General features: G+C 43.5%; 1 protein-coding gene across 4 annotated transcripts in view; it reads left to right on the top strand.

Moving 5' to 3' along the window:
• The window catches only part of Frmd4a (FERM domain containing 4A), a 595839-nt gene that overhangs the window by 128869 nt on the left and 444324 nt on the right, over positions 1 to 22646 (top strand). The window contains exon 1 of one of the 4 annotated variants that reach the window (XM_075970462.1): positions 16076 to 16096. The exons of the other annotated variants lie outside the window; for them this stretch is intronic. Within the exon in view, the coding sequence (XP_075826577.1) occupies positions 16085 to 16096 (12 nt within the window). The 5' untranslated portion in view covers positions 16076 to 16084. Of the gene's footprint in view, positions 1 to 16075; positions 16097 to 22646 lie in introns of those variants that run through there. 4 annotated transcript variants of the gene reach the window in all.

The following is a 22646-nucleotide window of genomic DNA, read 5'->3' as shown; positions in this document are numbered from 1 at the left end:
GGTTTTATGCAAAACTTGGAGAAGTCAGTAAATTGGAATCATCTTGGTTGACAGAGGATGGCAACTTCCGAGAAAAAAGGGCAGGAGGGAAGTAACTGCACCATCCACTGAGATGCCTAGCTGGGTGCGAGCACCCGACTACTGAGCTTAAAGTGTGGTCGGTCAACTTAAGAGCAGCGGAGACTAAGACCTGGATGCAGTTATAGCCACGATGGTCAAGGGAGAGTCTGGGAGAAGTGGACACAGACAGCCTAGTGAGAAAATGATTTTAATTATGGAATAGGAGGAAACAGGATGCAAGAATAAAGCAGCATGAAGGGAAAAAAGGAAAGCATAGAAAAAAGTTATCACTCATAAGGAGACCCAGCTTTTACCAGAGAGGGAGGGAAAGGGGGATCCACCAGTTGAGCCTAAAAATCCATCTAAATGTGAAAGTACGAGTGTACTAGAGCTGGGAATATTCACCAATGTGTTAGATGTCACACCTTCTAAAAATATGAGATAGATTTCAACAGCTTACAAAGACTGATGATGGGAATCTTGCTTCTATGATGCTATAGAAATTCAGATGGTTCTTAAGTCTCCCTGGCAACAGCCGACACTACCTTTTGTTCTTCTTTGAAGTCACATGATACCTGATGTAACACTTAGAGAGCAGAGAGAAGCAGTCAATTACATTTCCTAATTGGTGACACAGGCACAAAGGGCTGCTGTGGAAGACTTTCATTGGCCCCTGTGGATAGAGCTGTCAGAGCCAGTGAGGTGGCTTAGCAGGTAAAGACACCTGCCTCCAAACCAGAAGGACTGAGTTCAGTCTCTCAGACCTACATGGTGGAAGGAGAGAACCAGTTCCTGCAAGCTATCCCTCTGACCTCAACATGCATGCTTCGGTGTGTGTGTGTGTGTGTGTGTGTGTGTGTGTGTGTGTGTGTGTGTATAAAATACATAAAAATGTAAAATGAGTTTCAGAAATGAAGCTACAAGTGGTTGGTATGAACTGGCACTGACTTGGGTGTTAACCTTGGTCTTCATTAGCTACCGCTCTATATGAATGGTGGTGGTGTGGTTTATGAATTGCATATTCATTTAAGTAAGATCCCTAAAGCTTCTACTTATAATGTGTAATTGTCTTAGTTGTATCATCAATATAGTGGGTTGGCCATGAACAGTCTGACATTTGCACCTCAAGATGAGCAAGAGACTCATCTGCTACTTAAGGACATACTGTTATATCATGATACAAGGGACAAGCCACTGAAATTGCCTGTCTCTTGGTTTTCCATCTATGGAATAGAAACAATCACCCCCTTCTCTTTCTTCTCAGAGAGAAAGGTCTATTAAAGTATTAAGACAAGTTTGTCAAATGCTTTTGGGAGTGTCTGAAAGAAACAAAAATCTTAGGCTTGTGTGAGGATGTACCAAGATGCTATGTATCTCAACCTGAAGTCAGGTGAGCATCCGGAAGCTTGCATGCATACGTCAGAGAGAAATCTCTGGGTGTTCATTACAAAGGATTCAGTTTGCAAAGCTTTTACCGTTATAAGGCTGAGAGAGTTAAGATCTATAAACCCACCATGGCTTTGTTTGTTTTTCAGTGTAATCGCGAGTTCACAGGCACTCAAATGGTGATGCTGACATATGTCACTGCCTGGACACTTGTTACTGTCCCTCCTTATCTTCTTCTTTAATAAGAGAGGGTTTCTATTGTAGAGCAAAAGTGGCCAACACATATTTCTCCTTTGCTTTCTTCACCCCACATGCTTGCATTCTGTAGTTTGCTGTGGGGTTTAAAAGGTGAGACAGTGATACAGGTGTTCTTGGAGCTAAGAACATTGTAGCGGTGCTATAGCAACAGCGTTGATGGAAGTTATTAAGCTCTTATCTCCGGGCCACTGGATAGAGAAACAAAAAATACAGGGCTGAGAGACCTTGTGCTTAAGGTCTGAAATGCAGTTGAAGGTTAAAAGATAATAAGGACACAATGTAACCTGAACCAAATGCCACCTATGCAGCATAGATGAGCGAATGGGAGCTGGTTACTCAGAGCATGTTCCTGGAAGCCAATTGATATGCACTTGGAGGAGACCTACTGTTTACTGAGTGCTTATGAAGTAATGGACATTGGGCCCTTTGCCTGCTGTTTCTCATGGATCGAAGGGTAGATTCTTGATAAGATAATGCACCTTTAAAGCAATGATTGGGAGCATAGAATCTGGTTGTATAATGCATTGTCAGGAGGGTGGAAATCAGAAAGAAGATGCCAGAGGGCTCTCAAAGCCCAAATAAGGACTTCAGGTGTAAGGAGAAGCCACAAACCATTTTTGGTAGGGAATTCTTTGTCCCCAGCCATGGGATGTCAGAGAGCGGTATCTAAGACTGGGGAAAGCAATGTGATTGCTGAAATAATCCAAGCGTTAAGATATGGACTCCAGTCTAGAATAGGCATCAATCACAGGTTGAGTGCAAGGCGAGCTAGAAGAATAATTGCCGTGGAGAAACATTTGAACGATGTAAGGATGAAGCTCATTAGAACAGTGGATCTCAACTTCTGGGTCGTGACCCTTTTGGGAACTGAACATTTTCATGTGTCATAGATCAGATGTCTACATATCAGATATTTACATTATATTTCATAACAGAAGCAAAATTATAGTTATGAAGTAGCAACAAAAATAATTTCATGGTTGGGATCACCACAACATGAGGAACTGTACTAAAGGGCTGCAGTGCTACGGAAAGGTTGAGAAAGAAAGTTGGATTTGAGTTTTGCTTGTATTATTTGAAAAGACTATCAGGCAAAGAGTTTTCTAAAGAATATTGGCAATCTGAGAATGCCCATTGGGGTCTGCTGGGATGTATCCTCATCACATTCTTCCCAGGGGAAACTGGCAAACATACAAAGTTAGCAGATATAAGCCAATTACTTTTCTCATCGCTGTGGCCAGATAGCTGGCAGGAAGGGAGGAAGGTTGATTTGGGTTTGCAGCTTGAAGCAATATAGTCCATCATGGTGGGAAAGTCATGGTGACAGGAAAGAGGTATCTTGGTCACACTTTATCTGCAGTCAGAAAGCAGCAAGTGGGCAGGAAGTGAACTGGGCCATCACTTCAAGACACAGTCCAATTACTCCCTTTATCTAACAAGGTTCCACCTCTTGAAAGTTCTACAATCTTCCAAAACAGCTGGGGACCACCTTCAAATACATGAACCTATGGGGAACATCTCACAGTAGAATCATGAATACAGGGTTCACTTCCCCCAGAACATACTATTTCCACTCCCCTAATGGATCGTGAAAGAAATGTAAACTCAAATGCCCACATCTGCTAACTTCCAAATCAATCCTTCAGTGAGTATTTGCTGAGTCCCTTCTCTACAAATGGGGTCATGAGCTTTGTAACACTTGGAGCCATGACTTTGGCCTATTTTCTTACCTACATTTGAGTGTGAGGACAGAAATCCGTCAGCTATAGGACAACACAATAGTTTTGAGGATAGTTTTCTAAATAATCCCAAATACAATAACTTCGTTCTTTTTTTCATATACAACAGGTAGAATGCTGAGGGAGATGCAGTCTTAACCTTCTGTAATCTTGGAAAAGATAGCAAGCTCTCTGGGACTTAAATGTAACACGAGTGAGTGGATTCAACACCCTGTGGATTTACATCATGCAGTTAGGCTTAGTGATGTCTTTGGAGTGAGATGACTATACGGATAGCAGGGTCCTGGCACCGTGGCGTCTCCTTTACTACACTGGCTCTAGCCTACTTTGCTGATCTTCAGTGTTTCGCTCACTCTGGGCCTGGAGAACTGACCCCACATTTGCTCTTTTTGTTGCCTTTGATGCAAATGGCTCCGCTCTTGCTGCACTCCTACCCAGTCATCTTCTGTGGCTAAGTACCAAACCTGCCTCTGCCTCATAGCCATCAGCATTCTGTCCGGCTCTCTGTGGAGGCTGGCCACTGTTTTCCCTGCAGGATCCTATCCACACCTCAAGTAGTCTGGACTCTACACCCCTACTGGCTAGGTAGGTACTAGTCCTCTCTACTCTTGCTATCATGACTCTAGAGAACTGCCATAGACGCCCTTCCCAAATGTGGTTCCTGATATCAGGGCTGTTCTGCCATGGATGCAGGCAACTGATTTCCATTCTGTTTACTTAGCACCATCTCCTAGAGAGCCTCATTGGTAGACACTAAGCCACCACTGTCACCTGTAACACTGACATTTGTCTCCAGTGCTCTTACGCATGCAGTATACCCCCTCTTCTAAATACTGTGCTTACTTTTCCACCGGGAAACATCTTTGCATTTTTAATGACCTATTTCTATTCTTCCATGGGTTAGAGAAATATATAGAAGCTGATGTGCATTAGAAAACACGCATAGTTCAACAGAGTTTGCCAGGGTGCTTGGGGTCTGTCTTTGTCGCAATATCCTGATCTTAATTCTTTTGTTTCTGTTTCCTGAGACCAATCTCAAAGTATAACCTGGGCTGGCCTCAAACTCATGGCGATCTTTCTATCGCTGCCTCCTGAGTGTTGTCTTACAGGCATGGGCTATCACCCAACACAGAAGAGTACGTCATGGTTACTTTTGCATGTGTCTGTATATACGGTGTGTATGTGCGTGCATATGTAAACTCACATGTGTGTGGATGGATGTGTATGTATGAGTCCTTGGGCATGTGACATAGGGAATTTCTCTCAGTTACTCTGTATAAGTAACTTCCTCAGTTACTTATGCATTGAGTCAGGGTCTCTTAATCGAATCCAGAGCTCACTAACATAGGTTAGTCTAGCTAGGAACTTGCTTCTGGGATCATTTCTCTCAACCTTCTGAGCACTGGAATTAAAGATGTGCTTCTGTGCCTTCTTGGCTTTTCCCTGGGTTTTGGGGGTCCAAACTCTAGGGCTCATGTATGTACAGCAAATGCTTTATCCACTGAGTCATGCCCCAAGCCTGGGAGTGGAGATCTTCATTTCCTAAAGCCATGCTCTAGATGTTGAGATTTGGTGTCTCATCTGTCACTGGCGAATGATGGGGGCTAAAGGAAAGAATAAAAGGCATCCATTGCTAAATCCTTTTTCTCGGGTCCCTTAGGAGCAAAAGTCCTAGGCAAATGGGTCTTCCTGGATTCTTGAAATAAGCGTGCAATTAGACTGTCACAATGGCATTGCACTACACTCTCTCGTGCACACAATAGCAAAGCAGGATGAAGTGCAAATTCTCAGCCCTGTGCTTAGGAAAAACCTGTCCAGACAAGGGCTGGGGCCAAGGATAATCAACACGTGGAATAGCCTTGAGTTTTAACAAAGAAATAGCTAAGTCAAGGACCCTGGGAACCAGATCCAAAGCATTCCTTTCTTCTGGGCATTGCATTCTTTTATTCGAAGCTCTCTGGTTGCATAACTGTCTAAACACATTGTGACATGAAAGGGAAATGCCCTGAACTCCCTCAGTGGTCATGTTTGTTTATGCTCCACTCTTGGCTTGCACCTGCGCAGTTGCTTCCTGGCAGTCCCTGTCTGAGGCGCTCTTACGGAACCCAGCACTTCCGTTATAAACAGAAAAAAGACAAGAAGGGCTTTTATTCCCCAAACCTCTTCTTCTTCACTTCTGACATATAGTTCCTGTGTAGTGCACCTGGGCTCCTTGGAAGGGAAGTGTCGTGAGAATTCCTTCACTGAAAGGCGAAAGAAAAGCCGAGCTTGGGCATGCCTTGCTGCCAGCGTACCCTCACAAGACGGGCACAGTGCCTCGCACAAAATACTTCAGACTTGATTAAGCAAATGAATTGTCTTAAGTTTAAAATGTTATCCTTTTCACCTTTAAGTGGTAACTTTCCAAGTTTCAAATTTAATAGAGTCGAAAGTTGGCAAAGAAAATCTTGGCATAATCATAGCCACTTAAAAAAGCCAAATATTTTAAAAAGTAGGTTCAGGCCTAAGAGTTTTGGTGATCTGCCTCTTAAAGGCCCAGTGCCTTTCTCCAAACTATGTCCAGGTGAACCATGCTTGGAAATCATACAAAGTTTTAAAATAGAGGGATTTGCCCCATGGCTACCATCTCACTAATATTTCTCTTGTTTTTATGATTAATTACCAACATATTTTAAATCAATACAATTCTCATTTTATATTTGATTCCTTGGGTTAAGGCTGAGTTTCTGAGAGAGGAAAATCTTTTCCTATTAGAAAGGAGGCATAAACATTTATTTCCCATGGCTGATGAAAATCCAGTCAGCTCAGTGGCTCCAGGCACTGGGGCCGTTTTCATCTCTTCATAGGAAACAGCAGGGTTGTGGTTTCCCTTTTAAGGGACACATTTCAATATCAAGGTAAAGGTGTTTTTCGCATAAGCAGAATTCATTCCAAGTTCTTGGATAAAAGATGCCATGATAGTTGATATTCATTGACAACTATAATCGAGTTAGAATCATATCTCCTCATTTGTCTTTGAAGATGTTCTGCGGGCAGGGTGTAACTAAGACATTCAGGTGTAACCCTGTAGTGGTATCATACTATGAGCTGGGATCCTTTTTAGAGAAAAAGGGGGAAAGGAGAAAGCCTTCTAAGCATGAGAATCTCCTGCCTCAGCTTCCCGATCTACATAGATGTTAGCAAGCATCCTTACGCTTCTGTCTCCACTGCCAAAAGCAGCTCAAGATGCCACACCTCCCTCACCATGACAGACTGCAGCCTGAAGCTGCAAGCCCAAATAAGCCTTTCCTACTTAAGTTGCTTCCTGTCAGGTATTTGGTCAAAACAAAGAGAAAAGCAATTCATACCAATTCCCACCAATACCCACAATTGATTTCATTTCCTCGACTCAGCAAAAAATCCAATTGCACAATTACTTCCTTTTGTGTCTTCAGTTGAAACTGACCAAAATTTTAAGATTCATCAGGAGGGGCCTAGGGAGATGACTCAGCAGTTGCTGTGCCTGCAGAGGATCTGGGTTCGGTTCCCAGCATCTACCTGGCAGCCCACAACCTTCTGTAGCTCTAGTTCTAGGGAGTCCAGTGCCCTCTCCTGGCCTGCCTGGGCACCAGTGTGCATGTACTCTACATAAAACTTATGTAGGCCCATACACCTACACTAAGTAAGTAAATAAATTCTGCTTTAAAAGACTCAGAATTGGTTTGAAAAATTAATCAGATCTTATAAATAGTCCATAGAGAGATATATTTATTGTGTGGAAATATTTAAACCAAATTCCACTAGGTAATCCCTGTAGTTTAATTAAAGGCCTTACCAAATATAATACAGGATTTTCATTTTATTTTAACTTCTAAAATTAAATAACTTAAAAAATTAGCTTTTAATAGAAAAGAATTTCCTGCAGATTTTTCAATAAATTAGTGCACAATATTCAAGAGACTTCTAATGATGGCAAGGGAACACTATTATTTCCTTCCTAAATGGCATAACGTGTTTTCACATATTCAATGAAAGGCATGAATTGAGTTTTAAATTAAGAAAAGTAGAGTGTGAAACTATATGACCTGGAGGTCTCTCATAAATCAGCACTCCTAAATCTTACTGCTTTCTATTGTCTTCAAATAAGATATTTTCTGCCAGGGCTGGAGAGCTGGTGGTTAAAAGCACTTGTTGCTCTAACAGACAGCCCAGCTACAATTCCCAGAATGTACATGGCAGTTCACAACTGCCTGTAACTCCAGGGAATCTGATGCCCTCTTCTGGCCATCCTGGGTACCAGGTATACACATGGTAGACATACATCCGTGCAGACCAAACACCCATAACCAGACGCCCATATACAAAATAAAATACAGAAAATAAAATAATAATAAAATAAAAATAACTATAGACACATTCTGCCTCTCAACTTTTTTTCATAGAAGCTGCTCTTAAAATCCTCTCAGTACTATGGCTCCATGCCTCCATCATGACATCCCTACTACCTATCTGAGTTAAGCCAGCTTCACGGATAGGAGCGCAGTGTGGCTGCAGCTTAGCGGAAGAGGGTGCGTGCTTAGTATCCATGGGGACCTGTATTCAATCTTCAGAACCCTGTATCACACAAGACTAGTGCTCTGTGTGAAGCATTCATCTCAGGGAAAATTAATACCCATTCCCACCTTTGGTTCCACTGTCATTGTTGAACTGTCTTGTTAGTTTCTGCCTGGCATAATTTGAATCATTTGTCTAAGCTCCTGGCAGCCCCAATCCTTGGAGTTGTTCAAACTCTGCAATCCCTATCCTTCATTTTGATGACCTCAGAACAGGGCCTGTGACTGAGGCTGGCAGACAATAGTAGGCTCCCCACTCATGCGTGTGGCTTGAGGTCAGCTTACATCTCAGAACCAAACTTAGCTGAGCCTGGTGATTAATGGGTTGTTTTACACATCCCAAGTCAGGATAGGTCCATTGGAGAACAAAACTCTTGTTCTGTTTATACAGCCTGAGGATTCTGAGAAGTCTCAGAAATCTCAAGTGTGTGGATTCTTATCATCTTAATATCACTACCACTTTCCTGTCATCCTGGGAGGATTTGGATAAAGATGGGGGCAATTTGGCTGTAGTGTTTGGATTGCCTCTTAGCAGAAAAAGAAACCCAGGTTTAAAAAAGATGGAACTTCAAAGTGATTTATGTAAGGCCTGACCATTCCTAAATATTTTGACAGTTTTATCAAGAAAAAAAAATTCTACAGTAATCTTTTAACAATAGGTACATGTACTGTTGGAATAGCTCATTTATATCCCTCTGTTAATTAGCCTTTATTGTCACTAGTACAGACTAGTTGAGAATTGAAGGGAAGAAGGAGTTATTTCGGCCCATCATTGGAGACGACATCAGTCCACATTACCATGAGAAGAGCAGGGCAATGTAGGCAGTGGGAGTGCATGACCGAGGCTCTTCTCATCTTAGCTGACCAGGAAACAGACCTCAGGTGGGAACACGAGGCAAATGTCACTTTCAAGTACTGTTCCCAGGAACTGCTTTCTGCTAGTGAAGCGAGTCTTTCAGCTCATATGCACAGACTTTTGGAGGACGAACTTTGCATTCAAAGCGTAACCACCATCCACTGCTCGCTCTCTCTCTCTCTCTCTCTCTCTCTCTCTCTCTCTCTCTCTCTCTCTCATTATCTATGTACAGATTTTCATTTAACTAAAAAGAAAATGTTTTCTTACCTAATGTCCTCCAACACAAATTCTTGTTTGGCAATTTTGTGACATCTGCCCCAAAAGAAACGAAGGGACTCAAACAATGCTCTCTCTCCCATCTTTCTCTGGAGCTGGGTGGAGAAGGCTAAGGAGGCATGCCAGCTTCTGGTATACCAGATGTCATCTCTCAGTTTACTCTTCCATCAGTGCTTCCCAAATGTCTTCTGGGGAATCCCCAGAGCAATGTTCTGGGAGGCAACACTTTCTGGGTTTCTCTGTCCTAACAAAGGCACTTAAGTGCAAAAAAATAAAATAAAATAAAAATTAAAAAGGCAAATATCTTTTTTCAAATGCTTCAGAAAAATTACTGTTCTTTATGTATTTTCAACAAACACAAGACCTATTTCCAGCTCAAGTTTTTATGATAACAACAAAAAAAAGCATTTCTATTTTCTCCACTGTGTAGCTCTTTTTCAGAGACAGGAAGCACGGAAGGAAGAAGTCTCCCAGGGCTAGATTCCAATTAACTTCTGTACCAAGTGTTGATAACTGCAGGCAATCACTGTTCTTCAGAAAATGGGGCAGAGAATCCAAAAGATCATAAAGAGAAGATGACTGATCAACCAAGACCCTGCACTGTCTGGCTGTTTTCCTCAGCTGGTCACAGCTATGGAGTATAGCAAACCAACACACCCAGTCCGGTCCTGTAGTCAGTAACATGGAGGGGTGGGATGTGTGTCTAGGAGCACAGACTTGGGTATGGAAATTCAGAATACTTTCATAGTCACATAGCCATCATTCTGTACTGTGAGCTTTCCCAGATCTGGGGGAGTAGGAAGAACTTGAGAGCTAAAGTTGAAGACCTACATTTGGGGTTTCTATTCTGGATCCACTCTGAAGGAGCCCATGTGTGTATGCAAATTCTTCATCTTAGTGTTTTGATGCAAGCTCTCTCACTGAACCTGGGCTAATTCAGCTAGATTGTCTGGCCAGCAAACCTAGGGACTTCTGACTCTGCCCCACCAGCACCAAAGTTAGAGGTACATAGCACCACACACAGCTTTTTATGTGGGATCTAGGGATCCAAACGCGGGACCTCATGCTTACACAGTGAGCATTTGACCCATTGAGCTGTATCCCGAGGTATACATTAGAATCTCTGCCGTCTTGAGGTAGCCATTGAGTCTATGAGCTGCATAACAAACACAGTGCCCAGTGCTAGATCACGGAGGCTGGGATCCGCTGCTATGGCTAGCCTTGCTCATTTGTGAGCTGCTGGCTTGCTCACTAGGCTGTGGGTTGACTCTCCCTTCATGTTCCTTGTGATATCAGCAGGCTAGCCTGGCTGTTTCCTCCCCATGGACATTTCTAAGAGTTCACCGTATCAGTTATGCTACTGTGCATCCCACAGAGTCAAACACACAGAAGTCAAGAGTGTGGCAGAGTTGCGTGGCAAATATCATGTGTAAAAAAAAATACATGGATAGCCGGGACCACGTGATGCTAACTTAACGCCATCATCTCGGGTCATCATTGGTTAAGTGGGAAGGGATGAGGTATTTGTGAACAGAAAACTAGATGCAACTTAAAGGAACCCAGTATACGCCCTAGAAAAATAGTTACAATTCAGTAACTACCGCTTTCTTTCACCTCTCCTCTCCACCCTTGTGAAAAGGGAAATTGATACCTGCCATACTGAATTGGTTTATTTATTGTAGTGTTTTTTAATGGTAACATGTGAAAGCCCTTCTAAAGAACCTCAAGTACTCTATAATTTTCATAGTATAACAACTGACAGAATGTTTATCCTTATTCAGACACAAGTCAATCCAAGTACTTGATGTTAGTCCTGCTTTCACTGGGTCCTTTCGCAGGTGGTCAGTGGCAGTCTCCTCGTGACACAGTGCAGTTTGAATTATAAGCCTCAGCACATGCACGTGGCTTAGGATGAAAGTCGGGGTTCCCAGGAAGGTGATTTGGACCATATTAGTAAGTAGCTCATTCAGTGTTACCCAAGGTATCTAGAACGCATCTGGGAAGCTTTCCTCAATCCTTGATTGCCCTAAAGCCGAAGTGTTAATGAGGATGTTTGTAAATAAGAAGTAAGGGCAGGGATAAAACCTGAATGGTTGTCAGCTTGCAATCCTCTTCCCTTAGTGAATGCAAAACTGTTTATAAAGCAGGGCATTGCAGGCCCCTCATAATGAACCTCAATTGTTCAGTGAGCTGTGATCCCCAGAGACTCCAAGAGACTTAAAGAAATTAACCCCGAAGATGGCATGGATGTTAAGAACAAAGGGTCAGTGTTTTAGTGCGGCAGAGACTGGAGGCCTGATCTTCTGAGCACGACATACCTAATGACCTTCATGACATTTACAAGTGTTTCTGGTATGGAGAAGTTTACTTTGAAGTTATTACCCGCCCCTGTGTGTGTGTGTGTGTGTGTGTGTGTGTGTGTGTGTGTGTGTGTGTGTGTTCAATATCCCAATGGAAACACAGCTTGACTCCAAAGCCAAGGCCACTGGCTAAAGGCTCCTGCGCAGGGAAGTTCCCTCACCACACAGTGGAAAGCCCTTTCAGCCGAGACTCTCTTTCCACACAGCACCCATTTGTTCAGATTTTGCCGGTTTCCACAGGTTTAACATGCATTACCCGTTTCTCCTAAGACTGGATCCACCTCGGGTCATAAACACCCCCCTTCTAGAAGGTAGAGGATATTTTAAAATGTGTGACTGTGAGCAGGGAGCACTCCCAGCTAAAAGAAGAAGAAGAAGAAGAAGAAAAAAAAACCTCTGGCATGGAATTGGACAAGTTGTTACTCCATAGCTAAATACTTTTGAAACATTGATGATTATCTAGATCATTGGGGTGCCCAAAGATTTTTGGAATATGAGTCATGGACTATGTATACTTACTGCCAGATTGAAGTACTTCGTAAGTCTATCACAGACACTTCTACCTCCCTGGGTGTCCTTCCCTCTTCAAAATATTCAGTCACTTAATACATGGCACAATGGCCATTGATATGTGAAGGGCTTGGGACCAATAGGCAATAACTTGACATTGCATTTTATCAGTAACTGCCTCTTTCGAAGAGAAGCCAGACCTTATGCCTGATAAGTTCCCTGGCTTGTGGTAGATTGTTGATGAATATTGGTTTCATGAATAAATAAGTGGCTGAGATACTGAATATTAATGCAGCAGCCTAAAATAAGAGTCTCATGCCTACTTTGCAGCCTCCCACTACTAAAGAACAGAAAGTAAATATGCTTTTAACACTTTGGATGTCTTAAGTTGGTACAGAAGGTTATTTTTAATGGGATGGAACCAGTGTACCAGGCTTAGCCTCACTCTGTGGAATGTACTTCCACTATGTGTACGTGTCACCTCGCTAAAGCATCTTCAAAGTGTGGCTAGGAAGAATATTTACCTTAATAGGGCAAAGTCAGAGATTCAGGTAGATATTCTCATAATGGAAGATACTCAGTGCAGCGTCCGGCACAAAGTTAGTGTTTAGTAGCCACATGGCAGCAACAAACAGCACCAGTGGGCTCTCGAGCACTAAGAAACAGGTTCTGGGGTCCTCACATCCCTCGAGTTTGGTGGTCTCTGGCACCTCACAGACTACAAGGAAAACATGATAAATAAAAGCTAAAGGGATCAGCTCAGTGAATAAATGCTTTCTGTGCCTGTATGAAGTCCCCAACACCTATGTAAAAAATATAAAAAAATAATCTAGATACTAGTGGGTGAGATTCTAAGTCCACTGCTAAGCCTGGGCCTTGCTGGCCAGCCAACTAGCCAAACAGATGAGCTCCGGTTAAGGGAGAAAACATGTCTCATAAAATAAGGCGGGGAAGGATGGAAAAAGATGGGACATCAGCTTCAGACCTTCACACACATATAAACATGAAAGAGTACAAAAGACAACATGGCGGACAACCCCAGCCTCCGAGGACCCAGAGTTTGAGAAGTGGAGTAAAGACAACCAGAAAAGTGGCATGCCTCTCAGAGGTGCTATATATAGGATTTTCAAAATTCCTTCCCAGAGTCCCTTCCTCTGGCTCTGGAAGGCTGTTCTGACTCCAAAATCTATGCTTAGAGTCTGTCAGACACCAAGCAGCCCTAAACAGGATCAGCCTAATTTTGCCTTAAACCCTGACACCGTTCCACTCTGTCTACCTGCTTAGAACCCTTGGGGAAGTCCAAACAGTAGCAGGAAGCAGTTGTGCCAAAGCTAAAAGGTCAATGAGAGAACTTTGTGCATGACTGGAAATGCTGGTGAGGGGGTTCAAAGATTAGGAAGGGAGGTGAAACAAAGCAGAATATTCTAGAACAAATCTGTTTAGTACTTAGAGGCAAGGAATAGATGTAGCTTGTTCTAGTCATAGACAAATCAACCACAATGGAGGAACAGTATTGCACACTGAGGGAGGGAGTGACATCTCCACAGGGAACTCCAGTAAGGCCATGCCAATGTTCTGGAGGAGCTGGGGGAGTGAAGAATGGATCTTCTTGAATAAAGGAGAGTTAGTTCCTCCCTGACAGCCACAAAGTAAAGCCTACAAGAATGGAGCAGAGAATGGAAATAGAATTAAGTCTGGAAGTAAGGGGGTAAAATTCTTGTGCAGACAACACAGTTTTTTTTCCTTAAAAAACTTTGACCGTGAGTCTCCAGAAAACAGAAATGTACTTTGAATCAGTGGCGATCACGTGAGCACAGTCACATGGGCAGAAGTTTATATACAAAATGACGTCACAGGTGGGAGGGCTTATTGGATTGTGGAGGTTTGTGTCACATCGGCCACGGGGTTGTGGGGGCTAGGCCATAGGGCACCTTGCCCCCACCTTATATTTAAGAACTAGAAGAGGTCTGATCCAGCGCACAGCGGGTGTATTGCAGCTGTTTGATGAGTGGCTGAAAAGAATCTTTAGGAAACTCCAAATACTGGAATGCGGAATAAGACTAAGAGACAACTTAGGTAGTCACAAAAGGCAGGACTCTTTTATGTAAGAACAGGCTCTAATACGTAGTATATATTGATGATTCGTTAGGATGTTGAGAGTCTGGACAAAGAGGTGACGCTTGGCTAAGTGATGATGCAGTTTCAGCCTGGGACGTAAAGTTGAACAGCAATGTACTGAGCATAAAGAACTCCAGTGCAGACAAAGAGGTCAATTGGCACCCAAGAGAGTTGGTGTGGATTCAGAAAGTTCTAGCATGGCTTTGAGAACTGGTGGAGAAAAGTTAATCAAGGGCTAATGGTGTCAATAAGGGAATAGACAGAGTGTCAGGGTTCACCTATGTCTTTCTGAACAGAAATGTGGACTGGTTCATCTTGAAGATGTATTGGGAGTTGGGTATAAGAGCAGCTGGTAAAGAGAGGGACAAGTTCCATTCTAGGGGCAAGTTACAGGGGACAATAAAAATGCCATAGGTGAGTTCACACCTGCTGCATGTATCAAATGTATATATGAACATGCCCTCAAGCTCTGGCAAAGGCACAAATGTCCTTGGGTGCAATGAGGCACTCACCCATTGAGAGACAGGTGCTGAACTCTTAGCACACAGGTAATCCTTCAAGACAAAGGTATACGTCTTTTCTAGTTCATTGCATTCCAGTCTTTGGTATGTTTCTTTCACTGTCTGCTTTTTCTAAGAGACAGACAATGCTAAATGAGGCAGTCTTAGACAGTACATCACACACACACACACACACACACACACACACGCACGCACGCACAGCACAGGCATGCACCTTAAACCCCCACCATACCGTACTGCGATGCACACATGCATACACACACATTTACACATATGTACAAACACAGACATGTACACACAATCCCCACTACAACATACATACTGCACATACATACTATCCACACCATGCACCAAATACCACATGTACACACAGCACCTCATAACAAACATAATACTCATAATTCCTATTACAAATCACACTATATATACACATTATCCACACTTTGCACATGTAATACACCACACACACAACTCTTTATAGCACACACCCACAAATATATCACTCCTAAACAACATAGCACACACACTATATGTACATGCACATATACATGCATACACACATACATAGTTTAATGCTCAGTTCTTCTGGAATTTTATACACACACACACACACACACACACACACACACTTGATTCTGAAACTTTCCTGGAGAATATGTGTTTAAACATCTTGTCAAACAGCAAAAATTCCAGTTCACTGTCCAGATGTTGTGTCTAACTGGGTTTAACAAATAGTTATTTTGAAATAAATGAGATGATTTCTTTCTTTGTTTTCTGAATATGGACCAGAAAACTATCTGAAAATGGTGTCAGCTGGTTCCATTACTGTCAGGATCCCCTTTCCTCAAAAAAGAGATGGATGGATGGGTGGGTGGGTAGATGGATGGATGGATGAGTACAGCAATACTCTCACTCCCAAAAGAGCGCACTGCCTGCGGAGCTGGAAGGCTGACTACCAGGCGCTTGGTTGCATTCGCCTCCTCTGGTTTGGGTGAGCTGCCCTCCATGTAGTTTGTTCAGACCACTTTTCTTGGCTCAAATACGATACCTAAGACAGAGATCATTTGTCAGGTGAGCATGGTACACGGAGAGCTGTAGGGAGATTATGGAAAGAGAAAGGGAGGAGAGAGAGGGAGGAGAGAGCACCAGAAAGAAGAAAAGAGAGGGGGAAGAGGGCGAGGAGTGGAGTCGACTTCTCTGCGCGCAGCGCTTCTCTGGCACCGGGAATTCAAGTTAGACTGCTCAGGGTGCAGCAGTGACAGCGGGGAGAGGGGAGCCACTGGCGGCTCCGGGCATGGCTCTTTTCGTTTCGTGTGGGATGCTTAAGGACGGCACACAGACAGAGTAACTTGCAGAAGAGAGAAACTGGCATGAGGATTCCGCTAAAATGGAAGGGCTCCTATCTCCGATGAGGACTAAGGTAAGGGGGACCAAACCCCGTTTTCTTTGCATGGTCCTTGGCGCTTCAGAAAAGGCTCAGTTCATGAAAGGGGAGATTGTGCAAGCTTTTGTCTCATGTCAGAACTAGGCTGGCGAATTCAACTGGACCTCTCAAAGAATAGCTTTGCCCCCAAGGCAGGGAGATTGCGATCGGTGGAAAGGGGAGAGCAGGGGAGAAGAGAGCCATCTGTCAGCGTGGACAATGGGAATCATAGTAAATGAGTTTTGCCTCTCGGTTGATTAGACAGCCATATTTTAGCAGGATTTCCAATGATTCTTGGTTTGGGACCAGAGCTGCCCTCTCAGCTGTTGGTGTGCTTGCAGGAAGTGCTGATTTCTCTGGCTGCGCTGGGTGTTTCACAGGATGGGTCCTGCATTTAAGGCAAAGAGCATGCCCAGCTCACATTGGAACATCCTCTCGGCTCCTCCTCTGTTTCAGAGCCGGAGGATGGGAAAGCCACGCTATTGAAAGTAGGTTAATGCATTCTGGAAGCCCTTGTATTCTCAGACAACTCGCCGACCTGCACAAGAGATTTCAGAGTAGCGCTAATCAAACACACCTTGAACTTGTTCCGGAAGCATGTAGAAAAAAAGCTCCTGAGACTGATCCCAGCCTGGAGACGCCTAGCGATTTTTCTCCTTGGCTGGAGTTTGCTTTTTACTTGAGAAAAGGCTGCCTTGATCGTGGAATTTCCCACAGAAAGCTCAGATGAAGAAAGGACTGTAAGACACCTACTGAATCCATACATAACTTTGAATGGATGTTAAAAGTTTGAAATAATGTTAGCAATATTACTTTTCTTAATTAATTAACTTTAAAATTTAGCATGCAAATAGTTCTTCAAACATGTAGCAGCGGTGAAACCAATAGGATCCGGGTTTGACTAAACTTATTTCTTTGGATGTTTGGCTAGCGATTTAAACATAAATAAACCCTATTGTCAACAAAGTATTTTGGTTGTTTTTGTTGTTGTTGTTTTTCTAGTTAATGAGCGTGACTGTTACATTTTGATAGAACACTGGAGTGTTAGAACAGGGGTCTTATGCCTGAAAGCTCGACATCATGGAGGTGGTATTCTGAATCTCTGCTGGGTTCCTCCATCCTTTGATAATCATCCTTATTAGACAGACAGCCCCAAGTGACAGTGGTTACAAAGATTCTAATTCCAGCCCTTTGGCTGACTGGCTGGCAGATCTCCTCTGAGACCCCTGTGGTGGCCTGTTGTTCTTCCCTCCCCAGGTGAGGTCAGGTTGCTTGCAGGCAGCTCCTTCCAAATGCTCATCTCATGGATGAAGCATGCAGAGATCATATAGTTTTCATGGCTACAGAGAAAATGGCAACTGCAGTTGGCTTCTTATTTCTCTTTGTTGACAAGCTGAGATCTGGAGAGTTTGTGGAATGGCTGTGCAATGTCTTCATTTGACCAGCTTTTGGAATTACTGCCTCAAACAAACTACTCGGATTGCTGCTCTTGCTGGGGCTGAACACACCTCTGAATCTGAGCATGTATAACCAGCTCCACGGCAGTCCAGCTTTGGCAGACTTCAAGGGGAGATCCCCATGTAAATGAGACAGCACTCAGGTGCTCCACGGATCATGCAGTAGGCTCATTAAAAATGGCATGGGGTGAAATGGGGGGGAGGGATGTCTGTGGGTCTGACTGTAGTTGAATTCACACTATGGCTTGTTCTTTGACTATCATATTATCTAGTGAGCATTGAAACTAAAGGCTTGGGTCCTTCCAGAGTTCAAACCTAATATTACTACTTACCAAAGTAACTCTAGTTCAGATCTTCCAGTTTCCAGGTTACAAGGGCTTTGCCTGTGTGCTTCAATGGCTTCTGTAAATTCCCTTTTTATTTCTCTGCTTTCTGACTCTGTAAATTGTTATCTTCCTATTGAAAGTCCAACCTACATTTGAGTTTGGTAACCTCCAATAAGACCTGACAACTCAGGGAACAGGGCCTGACTGTGTAAGTCTCAGCAGCGAGATCCCACTCTGGAGCAGCTTCCTGGATTACTGAGTCATGTGCTGTCGAATTGACCCAGTGATTTTGTTTTGAATTTACCAAGACTTAGAACACTGACGGTGTGCTGCCCTTCTTAAACTTTGGTCACCTATTCCCCAGTAAGTCTATTGTGGAATGTTTGCCCTCACTGATGAGGATTTAGCTTGAAGTTTCTGATTTCCTGGGATCATGGTGTGGAGCAGACAAAGGATGCCTCCTTCAGCAAAATTTTGGTGTGTTGTGGTTACTTAATAACTTACTGACAATGTGAAGCAAGTGTTGAGATAAACTGGACATCATGCAGTAATTTCATTATGCCATGTAATAGACTTAACCAGTCTAAATCATGGGTGCTTAATGCATTTTTATCATGGGATTTGCATAATTGGCACATAAATATGCATGAGATTCCCTGGAAGTGGCAAAACAGAATGGGCAAAAATGGTCATGTGTGCTGAAATTAAGGCCATTTCCAGAAGGACACCTGAGCTTCCTCTGTCTCCTGGGCGGATGGTTACACTTGACGGACCTAGAAACAGACAGGGTGGCAGCTGTCGTCCTCTAATCACGGTGTATTGCCAGCCACACAGGTCTCAAGTACAGCTCTGGCCTTTGGCTGTGTTCACTGGGGTCCACCACTCAGTCTTCCTTTTGTATCCTGTAAAGCAATCCAGGAGAGTCGTTGGACTGTTGGGCGTACTTCTGACAGCTTCCTTGCAGGTGATGGCACAGGCCTGGGATGCAGGAACGTGACAAAATGATGCTTGCAGAGGCAAAGTGGGGAGGAGGAAGGGAAACAAACAGATTGGATCGTTTGTCCTGTGAGGGAAAATGGAAGTAATGTTACATTTTATCACCCTGGTGTACCTTGTAAATGCCTCTCTTCAGTTCCATTCTTAACGATCCAACTCCCTCCCCGCCTTCCTCTTCAGCCTTCTGAGCACTGCCTCCAGCGGTTGAGGCAGGGAAATAGCCTCGTGTTTTAGTTTCTTGGGGTTTCTCTTTGCCTGCTGCAAAATTTGTGGTTAAGGCAAGGAAATCCAGCCAAGCCTGATGTTTGTGTACGCAAGCCCACATCGTAGCATGGAAAGCAGATGAAGAAGGGGTGACTTGAAAAGAGGGAGGAGAAGAGGGTAGGTGTAGAGAGGGGAGGGAAAAGGAGGTGAAGCTAAGAGGGGGAGGGGGAGGGAAAGAGAAAAATGCAAAAGAGGGTAAGAAAGAGGTGGGAGAGGAAAATGGAAATAGTAAGGGAAGGGACAGCGAAGGAAGGAAGGGAGAAATGAAAAGAATAAGAGAATGTAGGAAAGAAAAGGAGCTGGAGGAGGAAGGGTGGTGAGGGAAAGCAGAATGACTGGCTGAATTCCACTCCAGCTGTGTTTTGTTAAATGCTTATGCAATAAAGAGAAAGTAGGTCCGTGTTAACCCTCTAGAAAAGATGAGTATTAACTTTTAAAGCCCCACAACTATTTTAAGTGCTAATTGAAGTTTTTAAGAATACTCACATCACTGCTGCCTTTGATATCTGTTCTGGTTCACAATTACCTACCTCCCCAGGGGCAGTACATTTTGATGTGTCTGGACCTGTCTTACTTCTGCCTCCAAGACATAAAGACATGGCATCATTTTCTGAATTAAAGTCACTTCTTATATTTTTAAAGGAATGACTTCTGATTTGTGTCGTAAAATAACGTTCTAAATAATAATCTCTGGGAAGGGTGGTCCTTTCGGTGAGAAGGATATTTAAAGGGATATGAAAGCTGAGTTTATAATGAAAACATGTCTAAGGGGCAGACGATATGAAGATATAACTCGGTGGTGGAGAGAGCTTGTGTAGAATGTGTAGCTTGTATAGAATGATCAGGAGACTAGGCTCAATCCCTGTACACACACACACGCACACTGGAACTATTATAAGGATTGTGTCTAGATAGCCCAATACTCATTCTTCCAGGGATAAATGCGGCATGTGAGCTGAAGTTAGCTCCATAAACTGTCCTCCACAACTCATATTGCGATTTTGAAAATGCATTAAGGATATAGATGTAAAATGGTAAGAATCCTAAAATTACAGACAATATAGACATTCAAAAAAAAGTACAGTCACTCTGTGGCTCTTTAGTCTAATTTTCATAGACTGTCTAAAATACTTAAAGTTACTTCAAATTATTCTCCATGGAGAATAATTCCATCGTATTCCTCACACTTGATGCGACAATTCAGATAAAACATTGGACCGTCTCCTCTGAAGAATCCTGTGAATCAGAAAACACAAAGAGCTAGGGCATGGCTTAGCTTATGCAGGGTACAAGCATGAAGACCCCAACGGGCACTTCCAGGTCTGCTCACCACCAAGAAGCATATGATTATGTGCAAGCTAATGACAGCCTGTGTTTCATCTTAATGAGGGCTTGAATGAAAGAGGGCTTGCTGGAGCTAAAGGACGACAGGCTTAGGTGGAGTTTAAGGAAGTGCTTGTTAATAGCAAAATATTATCCTAAGAAAGGTTGAAACATTCTTGGTAATGGATATCTCTTTGGCCAGTCAGGAATAATCCTACCCAAGAGCATGTAATCTTGCGTGACAACCCGGGAGGAGCTGATTCAGGCGTTCTGTGCATCTATGGTGCTGTACATTTTTACCATAAAGCCAGAAATGGGTTTGTATGAAGCGTGCATCAGGTTTCCCCGCCCAGGGCTATTGTACATTATCCATTGAACTGCTGAACTCAATTCAAGTTCAAGAGAAACAACGCTGTTCTTCCCTAGAATGGCCCAGTTAAAGACTCTGTGAGTCGTGGAGAAGAAATTGGGGTCATGGAACTACTCGTTTGGTTAGACTTCTGTTACCATGACCAAGACCTGAGATGCTGAACTTGTCAAGAGCAAAGGTTCATGTTGTCTCATAGTTTTGGAGGTTCTGGGATCTCCTGAACCTACTTCTCTTGAGACTGGAGCAAGGCAACCTCTCATGGTATGGGTACCAAAAAGCTGGCCTCATCATTGCTAGGAGAAAAATAGAAAAAGAACAGGATCCCACAATACCCTTGAGGGCCTCCTTCAGAGTGAACAAAATTCTCCCATTAGACTTGCCTCTTAAAGGTTCTACCACATCCCAGTAGAATCAAGCCTGTGACATGGGCCTTTTAGGGATAGCCCAGAGCCACACTAATAGAACTTACTACAGAGGTGTTGAGCAGTTAGACTACCTGAGCTCAGATTCTAGCTGTCACCTCCTACAGTATACCATTTCTGAGTTTCGGTTTCCTTATGTATAAAATAAATACGTTAATAGGATACATTTTTATTTATTTTTGTGCATGCACCTAAGTGAGTTTACATGTGCCACGTGCATGTAGGTGGCAGCAGAGGCCAGAAGAGGCCATCAGATCCCATGGAGCTGGAGTTACAGATAGTTGGGCAGCACCCATTGTGCATGCTAGGAATTGAACCCAGATCTCCGTATTGGCAGTAAGTTTTCTTAACTACTGAGCCATCTCTCCAGCTCCAGACACTAGGACCTATATCACAGATCGTCATGAGAGGCAAGTCTATTCATAAGCAGTAGGTTTCAGCATACTATAATAAATGTAAGTATTAAAAGTCAGAATGCATGAAAATATAGATAAGTAAATATGCATAGAAGCTGAATGAGTTGTCCTCGTGAGAACAAGTAGGCCAAGCAGGTGATCTGTCTTCTGTATGATGTAACTGAAATGCAGAGGGAAGGCCTCACTACCTGCTCGCTCCCTGCCAGGCAGGATCTTCACTTGGTACCTGTCAAGGCTCAGTCAGTTCCAGGGCCTCAGAGAAAAGCAGTTGCCCTTGCAGCATAAACCAGAGCTCATTACAATAAAGTCTTTCTCAACAAATGATTACGGTGACTGGAATGTTTAAACACTGGCAGCGTCCGGGATCAATTAAAGAATAGCAGGTGTTCCCTTTCAGAGTTCCAATCTTAGAAGGGGAGACATGGGTTACCGTGCAGTCTCCCCTAGAATAGATACGATCCAGAAGTCTGCACCCTGGAAATGAACTCCCCACCCCCACCCCTGGGCCATCTGTTCAGAATTTACTAGCACTCCGTGGAATCCTCATGAGAGCGTCTGTAGCTCTCCTGGATTTCCGGGTTCCCCGGGACCTGAGACCTGCTTGCTTACTGCGTCCTGTTCTACTTCATTCTCCCCTCGACATGCGACAAGAGCAGTTCAGGCTTCACTTAGCCCTTCATATCACCCAAGGGTGTTTTACAGTTTCCAGGCCTCACTTCCAGAGATACTGGTTCAGTAAGTCCGAGGAAGTGGAGCGAAGGAATCTGTATTTGTCCAGAGGTTTGAGGGTCCTCGTGCCCTTTCACAGCACACTGAAAGCTTTTGTCCTCTGGACACTAGAGGACGCTGTTCTCTCCTTTCCTGGCCACCAACCAGAAGACTCAAATTCTTCCAGGTATCGGTCAGAAATTACTTCCACCTTGTGTATCCCTGAAGCATGCTCTGTTTGCCTTCTTCTCAACCTTCCGCTTGC

Source organism: Microtus pennsylvanicus, chromosome 4 (genome assembly GCF_037038515.1).
Source record: "Microtus pennsylvanicus isolate mMicPen1 chromosome 4, mMicPen1.hap1, whole genome shotgun sequence".
Taxonomy (NCBI): domain Eukaryota; kingdom Metazoa; phylum Chordata; class Mammalia; order Rodentia; family Cricetidae; genus Microtus; species Microtus pennsylvanicus.
This window is presented reverse-complemented; position numbering and strand designations above follow the sequence as displayed.